We start from the raw sequence: 14,784 nt of genomic DNA on the forward strand, positions 1-14,784 counted from the left end.
AGTACAGATCCTTATCTCTTTGGTTAGGTTTATTCCTAGGTACCTTATGGTTTTTGGTGTGATTGTAAATGGGATCAGTTCCATAATTTCTCTTTCTTCTGTTTCACTGTTCGTGTATAGAAATGCAACTGATTTCTGTGCATTGATTTTATATCCTGCCACATTGCCGAATTCCTGTGTGAGTTCTAGTAATTTTGGGGTGGAATCTTTTGGGTTTTCCACATAAAGTATCATGTCATCTGTGAAGACTGAGAGTTTGACTTCTTTGCCAATTTGAATACCTTTTATTTCTTTTTTGTTTTCTGACTGCTGAGGCTAGGACTTCTAGTATTATGTTGAACAACAGTGGTAAGAGTGGGCATCCCTGTCGTGTTCCTGACCTTAGGGGAAAAGCTCTCAGATTTTCACCATTGAGGATGATATTCGCTGTGGGCTTTTTGTAGATGGCTTTTGTGATATTGAGGTATGTTCCTTCTTTCCCTACACTGTGGAGAGTTTTTCTCAAGAAAGGATGCTGTATTTCGTCAAATGCTTCCTCTGCATCAATTGAGAGGATCATATGGTTCTGGTCCTTTCTTTTATTAATGTGATGTATCACGTTGATTGATTTGTGAATGTTGAACCACCCTTGCAGCCCAGGAATAAATCCCATTTGGTTGTGGTGAATAATCCTTTTAAGGTACTGTTGGATCCTATTGGCTAGTATCTTGTTGAGAATTTTTGCATCCATGTTCATCAGGGATATTGGTCTGTAATTCTCCTTTTTGATGGGGTCTTTGGTTTGGGGATTAAGGTAATGCTGGCCTCATAGAATGAGTTTGGAAGTTTTCCTTCCATTTCATTTTTTTTTTGAAGATTTTATTTACTTGAGAGAGAGAGAGAGAGAACATGCTCAAGAGAGAGCACAAGTGGGGTGAGGGGTGGAGGGAGAAATAGACTCCCTGCCGAGCAGGGAGCCTGATGCAGGGCTCAATCTGGGGACTCCGGTATCATGACCTGAGCCAAGGGTAGATGCTTAACTGACTGAGCCACCCAGGCACCCCATTTCAATTTTTTGAAACGGCTTCAGGAGACTAGGTATTAGTTCTTCTTCAAATGTTTGGTAGAATTCCCCTGGGAAGCCATCTGGCCCTGGGACTCTTTGTTGGGAGGTTTTTGATTACTGCTTCAATTTTTGTGCTGGTTGTCGGTCTGTTCAGGCTTTCTGTTTCTTCCTGTTTCAGTTTTGGTAGTTTAAAAGTTTCTAGGAATGCATCCATTTCTTCCAGATTGCCTAATTTGTTGGCATAAAGTTGCTCATAATATGTTCTTAAAACTATGTATTTCCTTGGTGGTGTTCATGATCTCTCCTCTTTCATTCATGATTTTATTAATTTGGGTCCTTTTTTTAATTTTGATTTAATTTAATTATTTTAAAGATTTTATTTATTTATTTGGCAGAGGGAGAGACAGCAAAAGAGGGAACACAAGCAGGGGGAGTGGGAGAGGGAGAAGCAGCCTTCCCGCCATGGGGCTCGATCCCAGGACGCTGGGATCATGACCTGAGCTGAAGGCAGATGCCTAACGACTGAGCCACCCAGGCATCCCTAATTTGGGTACTTTTTTCTTTTGGATAAGTCTGGCTAGTGGTTTATCAATCTTATTAATTCTTTCAAGGAACCAGCCTCTAGTTTCATTGATTTGTTCTGTTCTTTTGGTTTCTATTTCATTGATTTCTGCTCTCCTCTTTATTATTTCTCTTCTTCTGCTGGGTTTGGGCTTTATTTGCTGTACTTTTCCAGCTCCTTTAGGTGTAAAGTTAGCTTTGTATTTGAGACTTTTCTAGTTTCTTGATAAAGGCTTGTATTGCTATGTACTTCTCTCTTAGGACTGCCTTTGCTGCATCCCAAAGGTTTTGAACAGTTGTGTTTTCATTTTCATTTGTTTCCATGAATTTTTAAAAATTCTTCTTTAATTTCCTGGTTGACCCATTCATTCTTTAGTAGGATGCTCTTTAGCCTGAAGTATTTGAGTTCCTTCCAAATGTCCTCTTATGATTGAGTTCCAGTTTCAAAGCATTGTGGTCTGAAAATATGCAGGGAATCATTCCAGTCTTTTGGTACTGGTTGAGACCTGGTTTGTGACCCAGTATGTGATCTATTCTGGAGAATGTTCCATGTGCACTTGAGAAGAATGTGCATTCTTTTGCTTTGGGATGGAATGCTCTGTATATATCTGTGAAGTCCATCTGGTCCAGTGTGTCATTCAAAGCCCTTGTGTCCTTGTTGATCTTCTGCTTAGATGATCTGTCCATTTCTTTGAGTGGGGTGTTAAAGTCCCCTACTATTATTGTATTATCAGTGTGTTTCTTTAATTTTGTTATTAATTGGTTTATATATAATTGACTGCTCCCAAGTTAGGAGCATAAATATTTACAATTGTTAGGTCTTCTTGTTGGATAGACCCTTTAAGTATGATATAGCATCCCTCTTCATCCCTTACTATAGTCTTTGGTTTAAAATCTAATTTGGTATAGGGATTGCTACCTAGCTTTCTTTTGATGTCCATTAGCATGATAGGTTGTTCTCTACCCCCTTGCTTTCAGTCTGGACATGTCTTTGGGTCTAAAATGAGTCTCTTGTAGACAGCATATGGATGGGTCTTGCTTTTTTATCCAATCTGATACTCTATGTCTTTTGATTGGGGCATTTCGCCCATTTACATTCAGAGTAAGTATTGAAAGATATGAATTTAGTGCCATTGTATTACCTGTAAAGTCCCTGTTTCTGTAGATTGTCTGTGTTTCTTTCTGCTCTGTGTTACTTTTGGGCTTTCTCTTCGCTTACAGGATCCCCTTTAATATTTCTTGCAGGGCTGGTTTAGTGATCACAAATTCTTTTAGTTTCTGTTTTTCCTGGAAGCTCTTTATCTCTCCTTCCATTCTGAATGACAGCCTTGCTGGGTAAAATATTCTTGGCTGCATGTTTTTCTCATTTAGTACCTTGAATACATCATGCCAGGCCTTCGTGGCCTGCCAGGTCTCTGTGGATAGGTCTGCTGCCAGTCTAATATTCCTACCCTTGTAGGTTAAGGACCCCTTGTCTCGAGCTGCTTTCGGGATTTTCTTTTATCTCTGAAATTTGCAAGCTTCACTAGTATATGTTGGGGTGTTGATCTATTTTTATTGATATTGAAGGGGGTTCTCTGTACCTCCTGGACTTGAATGCCTGATTCCTTCCCCAGATTAGGGAGGTTCTCAGTTATGATTTGCGCAAATGTAACTTCTGTGCTCTCTCTGTCTTCTTCCTCTGGGACCCCAGTAATTGTAATATTGTTTTGCTTTATGGTATTGCTGATTTTCTCGAAGCCTCCCCTCATGATCAATTCGTTGTTTATTTTTTCCTCAGCTTCCTTCCTTTCCATCATTTCATCTTCTATGTCACTGACTCTCTCTTCTGCCTCATTTACCCTAGCTGTTAGAGCATCCATTTTAGACTGCATCTCAGTTAAATCATTTTTAATTTTGGCCTGATTAGATTTTATTTCTGCACTAAGAGATTCTCTAGTGTCTTTTAGGCTTTTTTCAAGCCTAGTTAGTAGCTTTATAATCATTATTCTGAATTCAATTTCTGATGTTTTACTTATATCCATTTTGATTAGGTCTGTGGTAGAGAGTATTATCTCTGGTTCTTCTTTTGCTGTGAATTTCTCCTTCTAGTCATTTTCTCCAGAGAAGAATAGATGAACAAGAGAACAAAATAAAGAATTATCAACCATGACCCCAGTGAAATACACACGAGACAAATCTGAAGAGGTCAGAAACCCAAAAAAGAAAAGAAAAGGAAAAAAGAGAGAATATAATTTCACAGGTGGAGAAAACAGGGTGATCCATTTGTTCCTGGGTGTATTTTGGTCTGTTTGTTAGAAGACACTAAATCCCAAATTGTAAGGAAAGAAAAACTTATATGTGTGTGTGTGTGTGTGTGTGTGTGTGTGTGTGTATGAATACAGTGAAAGGAAACCAAAAATGAAGAATATATCTATAAAATGTAAATGTAAAAATGAAAATTAAAAAATGACTTAAAAACAAAGAGTTGATAAAATGAGAAACTATTTGAAAAGAAAAAGAAGAAAAGTTTTTAAATGAAAGACTAAAGACTCATGAGGAAAAAAACTCAAATTCTATATGGTATTTTCCCTTAGCGCAGGAATTTTTCAGTTCAGAGTGATTCATAAACTTGTTACTCGACTGATGTTCATGCTGGTCTTCTGGGGGAGGGGACTGTTGCACTGATTCTCAGGTGTCTTGGCCTGGGCGGAGTTGCAGCACCCCTTATGGGGGTGGGGGGCAGACTCAGTGTAAGCTGCTTCAGGTTGCTCCATGTGGCTTTTGTTCCCTGAAGGTTTCTCCTGCTGCTCCAGAGGATGAAAAAAAAAAAAAATTAAAAATGGCAACACCCGGATCTCCAGCCCTGGAGCTGAATGACTGGTGTCATTTCAGAAATCATTGCTTAACACAGGGACATGAAAATTTACTTCTGTTTTTTTCTAAGAGTTTTATAGTTTTAGTTCTTACATTTAGGTCTGTGGTCCATTTTGGATTAAATTTTGTGTGTGGTGTGAGGTACGGGTTCAACTGCATTTTTTTGCATGTAAATATCTAATTGTCCTAGCACCATTTGTTGAAGACTGTTCTTTCCCCATTTAAATATTACCTGGGGATGCCTGGGTGGCTCAATAGGTTGTCTGCCTTTGGCTCAGGTCATGATCCCAGGGTCCTGGGATCAAGTCCCACATCAGACTCCTTGCTCAGTGGAGCCTGCTTCTCCCCCTGCTTGCTGTTCCTCTTGCTTGTGCATGTGCATGTGTGTGCTCTCTCTGACAAATAAATAAAATCTTAAAAAATAAATATTATTACCTGCCTGTTGAAATATTTTAAAGTATTGGCTTTGTATTCTCAGATTTTTGTGTTTGTGTGAAAATTTAATAAGCATTTTCATTGAAGTTCAAAGAAATGTTCAAGCCAATAAGGTAGCATTAGGCAAACTTTTAAAATTATTCCTAAGGCCCTTAGAGGAAGGGTTTGATGCTAGTAATGAGAGATGTCTTAATTCTGAGTAGAATGAAAAATTCTGGGCTGTGTTTTGAAGAGGTCACAGAATTACATTTGGTAAACTGATAGTTTTTTTTGTTAGCCTGGCAGAATATTTAACATTCTCTTGGGCTAAAGAAAACCTCTTAAAAATGGACATCTTATTTGAACTGAGCAACTATTAGTATTCATTAACATGCTGATTTAAAGTTAAGAGCCAGGTTAACTGTTTATCAGTTATCTAAGAAAAATGTCTTGGGGGAAGACAGCTTTTGATGGAGGAGAGGTATGGAGAAGGTTCTTTGTGCATAGTGACAGATACCAACCCTTGGTGTCTAGGAATAGGTGAGGAAACTTCAAGAGATGGTATAATGTAGTGGTTCAGAGCATGTACTTTGAAGTCAGAATACCTTGTTTGAATCCTGGTTCTAAATTTGTTATTTGTGAGAACTTTAGCCTGATTAGTGCTTTTAACAACAATTTGTTCAACACATTTATTGAATATTTACTCTGCACTACACTAGGCACTTGATACTCCCAGATAAACAAAATAGTTGGAATTAGGGTGGGGGGTTATTTAGATAGCCTCAGCATCAGGGGTCGCCTCAGGCTTCCCTGCCTTCCTTTCCATATTTCATCTTTTATTGCTCTTACCCATGCTCACTTTGACCTAGCTATCAAGGCCTCCTTTCTCATAAGCCTTTACTCATACCTGGGCTTTTTGTATTTGCTGTTTCTTCTACTTGAAGTTTTTTTTTCCCCTTAGTTCTTTCTATGGCTCACTCATTCTTATTAAGCCCAGATGTCAGCTGGGTCCATATTGCCTCCTACCTTCTCATTACCTTTTATAGTATATATTCCAATATGGGATCCTGATTTATGTTTTGTTTTGCTTTCTTTTTTTAAAGATTTTATTTATTTATTTCACAGAGAGAGATAGCAAGAGCAGGAACACAAGCAACGGGGGTGGGAGAGGGAGAAGCAGGCTTCCCGCGGAGCAGGGAGCCCGATGTGGGGCTTGATCCCAAGACCCTGGGATCATGACCTGAGCCGAAGGCAGATGCTTAAGGACTGAGCCACCCAGGTGCCCCTTGTTTTGCTTTCTTTGTTATTCCTCTCTTCTCTAAGAATGTTAGCTCTAGGAAAAGACTGGGATGCATTGGTTTCATTTATCATTTAGTATCCAGTTCCCATTGTAGTTTCTAGCACTTAGTAGAGACTCATTAAATATTTGTTGGGTGGATGAATGAAAGCTGACACCTGTAGGAGTCAGCCATATGAAAGTAGGAGGCAAGTGCTAAGACCCTAAAGTGGGAAAGAACTTTCTGTAATTAAAGAGCTGTAATGGTAAAGTTACAGAGGCAAAGGTGTGTTGGGCTTTTTAAGTCCTGGCAAGTAGTTTGGATTTTATTTGAATTTTAGTGAAAAGATTTTAGAATGGAGTTTTAATGTAATATAATTTATTTTCCAAAAGATTTCTTTGCAGCTCTGTGAAGAGTAGTTTAGGGGAGGAGAGGACTAGAGGTAGGAGATGGGTTAGGAGACTTTTTTAGTAGATGAGAACATTGCCGGGATTAGGTTGGTAAAAATGGCCATGAAGAAATGGGATAGATATGGGATTTATTTTGGATGTGGGCTAACATGACTTGCTGATGTGAGAAATGAAGAAGTAGAGATGAATTAAGAATGATACTCAGGGGCGCCTGGGTGGCTCAGTTGGTTAAGCGACTGCCTTCGGCTCAGGTCATGATCCTGGAGTCCCGGGATCGAGTCCCGCATCGGGCTCCCTGCTCAGCAGGGGGTCTGCTTCTCCCTCTGATCCTCTTCCCTCTCGTGCTCTCTGTCTCTCATTCTCTCTTTCTCAAATAAATAAATAAAATCTTTTTTTAAAAAAAAAGAATGATACTCAGATTTCTTGTTTGAGCAACTTGGTAGAAAGTGGTGTTATTTACTGAAAAGGGAAATCTGAATGAGGAACAAGTTTAGAGGAGGCATTTGGGGGGCGCCTGGATGGCTCAGTCGTTAAGCGTATGCCTTCAGCTCAGGTCATGATCCCAGGGTCCTGGGATCGAGCCCCACATTGGACTCCCTGCTCAGCGGGAAGCCTGCTTCTCCCTCTCCCACTCTCCCTGCTTGTGTTTCCTCTCTTGCTGTGTCTCTCTCTGTCAAATAAATAAATCTTAAAAAAAAAAAAAAGAATTCCATTTGGGTCACATTTAAGATACTGATAAGAATTCCACATGGAAATATAAAGTAGAAAGTTGGATTCCAAATAAGGAATTTAGAGGACATTTGGGTTGGGATAGAAATTTGGAAGATTGTTAGAAAATAGATGGTATTTAAATACATGGCAATGAGAGATATTACTTAGAGGGGGTGTGTGTAGCAAGGAGTCAGAAAAAGGCTTAGGACTTGAATTTGGGGAATTTCCAACTAGGAGTGTCTGCTTGGGCTTGAAGGATTGGCCACAGAAGGAACACCTTGACTGTGTAGCATATTGGCAATCAAGGGTTCATGGGACAGCCTGGAAGGGTAGAGACATGGCCTCTAATACATATTGCATTTTCAGAAACATTACCTGCAAAATAAAAAACTTTTAGAGGACTTGAAGGATTTAAAATTTAAAAGGAAGGATACTCACATGTCTAACAGAATTAAATGATGGCTAACTAATTATACGATCCTAGAACAAATAATTATTCTTTGTTTTGATATTGTTGGAAATTTTGAGTTTTGGTAAAGATGGAAGTAATTAATTTTTTAAAGTGTAACTTGAAGCTGAGAGTAAATCTTTCTTTTGGCCAAGAGTAATGGTGTTAGTGTCACCTAAAGGCAAAATGAGATACTGCAGCCATATTTGTATGAGGCAAAGAACAGAGTAACCTAATTGGAACGAGAAAAAGAACAATTCTGTGGGTAATTTTAAGGTGTGGATTAGCAGTTTTAGAGTCATGTGTTATTTAGTCCCAGTTTACTTGTCTTACCCCTCTTTCGTGTTACCCTTTTGTTCACTGAGCAGATTGTTTAATATATGGTTCTTTTTTGTCTTTTCCATTTCAGCTCAAATATTTCCCAGTCCTTTCCTACCACCTTACTTAAGGTTGTCCCTATACTTTTTATAGCTATTTTTTGTCACAGTAACCTGTCTTATCTTCTCCAAATCCTTTAGAGTGATTTAGAATTGCCTTATTTGCTTATTACTTGCTTGTTTTCTTAGTAGATGGAAGCTCCAGCAGAGTAGGCACCTTGTCTGCCTTATTCACTCATATAACCCCAGTGCTGAATACTATGTTATGTAGTACACAGGTTCAGTTAAAATTAGTTGTGTGAATATTTGAACTTCTGGAAGTAATAGACATTGTTGAGTTTCTGTGGTGGCAGATCGATCCAGAAAACAATTACACTGTATTTGATTACTAAAACACTGTTTGCCACATGAATACGATGTGAAAGTCTTGGCCTTTCCCCCCTCCTTGTGCTGATAAGTGATAATGTGTCTGCAAAAGAAAAGATACATGGCTTAGGGTGTTGAATTCTTTATTAATCTGTCAACTTAAGTGACACACAAGATATTTTAAGGTACAATACTTGGTCTTGAGATAAGTTTTTGGAAACATTTGGATATAATTATAAAGTAATTTCACTGAATATTTGTGTGTGTGTGAATTTGGTTTCTAGTATCGTAATTATTTCTTCTATTAAAAAAGAACAAAAGTAATATTTCTAGGAGAAATACAGAGTTAAACAGTAGTAAATCTGTTTAGTTGTGATGTGGGAGGGTTTGTGTTGTTTTTCAGGGAACAATGTGGTTCTCTTAGTCAGGAAACTCAGGGTGAAGAGAGTACATTTCCATTATGTGGCCTAGTCCAAGAAGGTAGCCTCCCTAGTTTTCAGATAATTAGCTAGCCAGCAGAATTCTTCTTAACATGAACCATTTTTAAAGGCTGAGTATTGATCTGGTACTTATTTCCATGTTTTTATTCATAGGTTTTTTTTCTTTTTTTAAATCCCTGTAGTTTTGACCAGGTGGATGTGGAAAGAGAAGTTTGTAGAATTGAAATGGAGGTCAGAGCTTCATTACAGAAGGTTAGTGGGTCATCGGATTCTGTGGCTACACTGAACAGTGAAGAATTTGTTTTGGTTACTCAGCATGCAGATGATACTTCTACAAAAGATGATGAAAAACCTGAACTGAAGGTATCTCTCTCTCTCTCTCTTTCCTTACAAATGATACAATTTTAAATTATTGTTTTTTTCTTAATGAGGTGAGACTGATCTTAAGAGATGTGTAAAATACAAAGGTTTTTCTCAAATGCTGACCTTGAAAAGCATCAGTGATTGATCTGTGCAGAGGCTAATTATTTGGTTTGTGCATTTTTAAAGTTTTTTGCTTTTGGTTATTTATCTTTTAATTCAGAATTTTATAAAGAAGGAATAGAAGGGAAAATAGAAAAGGGTAATTGGGGAATTAGACTTAAATTTACATAAGATTTAACCATTATCTGTATATTTTTGTGTTTCTTATTGCTGAGTTTTTAAAGTTAATTATATAAGTTATATTTTGTCTTTACTTCAGAAACAACTTCATGGTTTTTAGTTTTAAATCAGCTGGTAACATTCTAGTATGTGATTTAACAGTTGGCTTGTCTGAATATTTTTTAAGCATATGTCTTATATTTTTAGCAGTTGAATTTTTATTTAAGCAAAAATGATCCTTTTTCATTTTTGTTGTCTTTCCTAACTCAAAGAAAAAGAATTAAACCCAGGTATACATGCATGAGAACTGTATAACCACCTTCTAGAAACAGGAATAGAGAAACTAGTCGGAAGTGCTACATATTGTTTATGACTTCTATTTAGTATTAACTATGGCATCAAAAGTCTATATCAATCTAATAAAATTTTAAAAAATTATATTATTAAATACCCATTTATACTATGTTGAGGATAAACAATCAGTGGTTTTATTTAAATTTAAGTATATCTGTATTTAAATGACTATTTAAATTTATTTAAATATCTACATTTTAGTATTAATGTGTTAAAGACATTTATTAGGCTTTGTGTCTCACCTGCTTTTAAGGAAGGTTGAGTCAACTTAAATGTGGGGAAATTACCAATACTCCTCTTGGCAGCAAGCAAGCAAACTTTGTAAAGAAATCACAAATATGTTTATGCTATGATAACAAGAAATATGACCTCTTAAATAAGAGAGTAGATAGTTTATTTAAACTTACCTGTTTTTCTCTTTAAAACACATAAATTTAATGTTACCTGGTTTTTAGAATGTGTTCCTATGGAAAAAAAAAAGGAAAGGAAAGAAAAATCTCTGTAAATCGGATCTTAGATATAGTTAGGTGCAACTGTATAAATTCTTGGTACTCAGTAACATATTTAAATTTAAAATTTAACTTGTTTTAATTTCTTCTAGAAATAAAATATTTTCATTAAGCCCAGAACCATAATATGATTGAAATAGAATTGTCTCGCTTTGCCTATAGATAGTTTCTAATGGTGATGAACAATTGGAAAAAGCCATGGAAGAGATTTTGAGAGATTCTGAGAAAGGGCAAAACAGTCTTCTTGTTGATTGTCAAAGTTCCACTGAGATTTCAGACCATTCATTTGGAGATGTTTCAGCCAGCCAAACAAATAAGCCATCTCTTCAGTTAATTTTGGATCCATCAAATACAGGTACTGTATCGAACTCTTAAACACCTAAGAGAAATGGGATAAAGTGATCATGAAAATTTTAAGATGAAAATTTAAAAATCCTATTAGCTTTGTTTTCTAAGATCAGGGCCACCAGCCACCAGGTTTTTGGTTCTGGTCAAGAGTTCCCCCTGTAGTTCTTATGTTTTTCTTTGTTTTTCTACATGTAAAATCAATGTCAGTGTTATTTGAGAACAGGGACTATCTCTGGGTCTTTATTCCTAGTACTTGGCGCATATTAGGCACTCAGTAAATACTTACTGAACAATTGAATAAATTCTTGGGTATCAAGGAATAGTGTAATGGACACTGTCTTTCATAGTATGTGCCTTTTTACTCAGTTTGACTACAGTTATTTCAAATTATTTGTGAAAATTCTAAGTAACATAGCATATCAATTCCATCAGTCTATTAAATAATGAGTACATCCATGATTGAGTAGGATTTATAATAGAAATACCAGCTTATAATGCAAAATGGTTTTGGGTGCAAAAAAAGCCTAACCAAACCAAAGCTGACTCCTACTTCAGCTGGTTTAAACACTAGGGGTGTTGTTTGATCTGGGCTCTGATAGTATTTTTTTGTAAACTACTCAGCCAAATTTGATCTTCTCCATGTCACCTTTCTCTCTAACTGGCTTCCTTTATGGTCCTAAAGTAGTTAGCAGCAGAAACTGTAAGTAGGGCCAGGAAATTTATTTATGGCTGGTGGAAGAGAGAAAGGCTCTCTTCTTTTACTTATTGAACAAAAGTTATGTTTCACTCCGTTGAACCATTTTCTAGTAGTAGTCAGGGGAATCACCTAAACTAGTAGTAACTGATGGTTACATTCAAACCCTGAAATAAGTCACACCACAGACAAGGTGAGATTATCCTGATTGACTTAGGGCCAATGATCCATTTCTGAATGCTGCTATCGGGTAAGTATAGATACAAGACAAAGTGCTACACAGTGTGGCTATCATGGCTCTAAACACTATACACAAAATTTATTCCTAGTGAAAAATACTTAAATGTGAAAAATAAACATATAAGAAGAAAATATTGGAGACTATTTTTGTGATTGCATAGGAAAAGCAAATACGTAATGTGAAATGTGAAAAATAAACATATAAGAAGAAAATATTGGAGACTATTTTTGTGATTGCATAGGAAAAGCCACATCATTAAGAAAAGATAGTAATATATGTATTATGTATATAATATATACATATAAAAGATTTTATTAGAGCGCGTGCACTCGCGTGGTGGGGGAGGGGCAGCTGGGGGAGAGAGAATCTCAAGCAGACTCCTTGCTGAGTGCACAGCCTGACGCGGGCTTCTACCCCACAACCCTGAGATCATGACCTAGGTCGAAATCAGGAGTCAGATGCTCAATTGACTGAGCCACCCAGGTGCCCTGAAAGTTATATTTTAATACATAAACACTTAAACCTTCTGAATGAGAATGGTACCATAATAAATGATTTTTTTTGCTTTGATCTGCAGTTTAATTAAATTATTAGACAACACATTTTAACATTAAAAAAAACATTCATATATGATACTCATGGGGTTTCTTCCAAATGGACCATTAGTGTTAGGCACCAAAAATTTCAAGTGTGTGTATGTGTGTATGTGTGTGTGTTTACCCTGTCCCACTGATACATCCTCAACCATTCTATGTAATAAATATGGCTTACTGACAGACTAAGAGAAGATATTTGTAATGCATTGGGGGTCCTTAATAAAACCCTCTGGTTTGGTGACTCACTGTAAATACTCATAGGTCTCAATATATAGTCATACTCACAGGTAGAATTAAGTTCAAGGGAACTTAAGCTAAACATTTATGTATATATATATTTTAATTAAAAATACAGGATTAGAAACAAACCTTAAAAAGTATTAATTTTCATTCTTGATTAAGGGAACGTAAGAGATTATATTACTCATTGTGCTTTGTTTTATCTTTTGAATTTCTTAAATCTCCACCCCTTCCAAAAAGCCCAGAGCACATTGATATCACATTTATATAATTATATTTTGGTTAATATATTAATTGAAAGGAGGAAATACCTTTTATCTTCTAATGTAGCTCTGATGGGTTGTTGGAATTAGTTAATCTTTGCAATGGTTTATGATTCTAAGTATATTTGATGGGGACCATGTACTGTGTACTTTTTTGTGTTCTCAACACTCATAACGCTAAATATATTTTTAAATATGTATTTTTCACTGAAGATCTCAGATAAGAAGAGATTTCCTTTGCTTTACAAGTAAGTTTTTAGTTTTCTTTTCTAGTTATGTATTTTTAGTTTTTATTTTCAATTGTATAACATTGGAATGTTCTTGTCCTTCTCAGAATTCATGTTGAAATCCTAACTCTCAAGGTGATGATGATATTAGGCAGTAGGGCCTTTTGGGAAGTGATTAGGTCATGAAGGTGGAACCCTCATGATTGGGATTAGTACCGTTATAAAAGAGACCCCAGAAAACTAGCTTGTCCCTTCCATCTCTAAGGACTCTGTGAAAAGATACTGTCTGTGACCTAGAAGGTGGGATCCCACCAGACACTGAATCTGCCAGTGCTTCGATCTTGGCCTTTCCAGCATCCATAACTGGGAGAAGTAAATGTCTGCTGTTTATAAGCCACCCAGTCTGTGGTATTTTGTTACAGCAGCCTTAACAGACTAAGACAAGACATTTCAGCTGCCTTTTCCTGGTTGCAGTCAACACAGTTTTGCTTAAGAGAATTACTGTGGTTGGTTTAAAATGACACATAACTTCAGTGGCAAGGAACTGTCTGGAAAGCATCTAGATTTAAATGGCCTAGAGTGAACATTTAAGGTATGTTGTTTTTTGTTATAAAATTAGACAGATGAAAGCTTTTTAAACATCATGATAACTTGTTCATTTTTGTCATTTGATGATCTTATAAACTCGCTACTTGTATGCAACTCTAACAGGGAATCTTGATTGTTTATTGCAATATACTTAAATATTGCTTGGATACAAACATGAGTGGTCTTTCTTATACTCTTTGTCACTCTCTGCTGAGGAAAGGATAATGGAGTTAAAGAAGTATGAGATGAATAGGACTGAATATATATTTAGGTGGGAATGAATTCCTTACATTGGTGTGTGATTTTACCAGGTCTAGAACTGTTGCCTTGGTAGAAATATTTTGCTATTTGCCTGCTTAACTCAGGATCTCTGCTAGTCATAATTGGATAGTTACCGATGAGTTTTGTCTACAGGAAGGCTGCAGTTATAATACATTTAGTTGTGGATGGGATAGGGTCTAGGTGGTGCCCAGGATGATGTGTGTTTCCTATGATAGGTTGCTGAAAGGATTACTAGCCTTAAAAAATTTTCATTTATTTAGTGATTAATTCATTTGATATATATTGTCTAGTCTTTTAGACACTGTTAATAAGTGCTGTGAATAAAAAGAGGATAGAACAGTTCCTTCCCTTGAAGAGCTGATACTCTGTATAATTAAATGCAGAATGAGAACTACATTGTTCTTTTAATTCATCCTATTGTAGGCCATTCATAGAGGTTAAGACATCATATCTGAAGTTCAGACCTGGATTTGACCCCAAGCTCTGTCTATGCCTCTATGACCTTGGCCAGGTTATTTAACTTCTCTAATGCTTAGTTTTCTCATCTGTAAAATAGAGATAAAATAGAATCTGCTGTATAGGGATGAAGGAGGATTAAATAACATCATTCATTTTAAGTATTTTGTAAAATTCCTGGCACAAAGTAAGTACCAAATAAAATACCATCCTCCTCCTCCTCATTACCATCAACCTCATCCTCAGTAGTATTGGAAGTGTTGAATCTGAAAATAAAATCACATAAACTTTTAGGTCTAAGGCCAATAATTACAATACATATCTGCTTAAAATGGATGTGGGGCAGGGTGTAGGCTCTTCATCTCCACTGAAGCACTTTAGTAGATCCTGGAGATTTCTATGGAGCAATGTCCTTTTGAAAAGCATTTAGATAGTTCTT

The 14,784-nt window shown here is 36.6% G+C and overlaps 1 protein-coding gene across 1 annotated transcript in view; it reads left to right on the forward strand.

Annotated features, from left to right (window-relative positions):
• LOC145722287 (rab GTPase-activating protein 1-like) overlaps window positions 1–14,784 on the forward strand; it is a 90,849-nt gene that overhangs the window by 60,335 nt on the left and 15,730 nt on the right. The window contains exons 2-3 of the mRNA XM_081824641.1: window positions 9,088–9,268; window positions 10,573–10,765. Of these exons, the coding sequence (XP_081680767.1) occupies window positions 9,131–9,268; window positions 10,573–10,765 (331 nt within the window). The 5' untranslated portion in view covers window positions 9,088–9,130. The remainder of the gene's footprint in view (window positions 1–9,087; window positions 9,269–10,572; window positions 10,766–14,784) is intronic.

The sequence above is a fragment of the Leptonychotes weddellii genome, chromosome 6, assembly GCF_054177405.1.
Source record: "Leptonychotes weddellii isolate Sample4059 chromosome 6, ASM5417740v2, whole genome shotgun sequence".
In the NCBI taxonomy this organism is placed as follows: domain Eukaryota; kingdom Metazoa; phylum Chordata; class Mammalia; order Carnivora; family Phocidae; genus Leptonychotes; species Leptonychotes weddellii.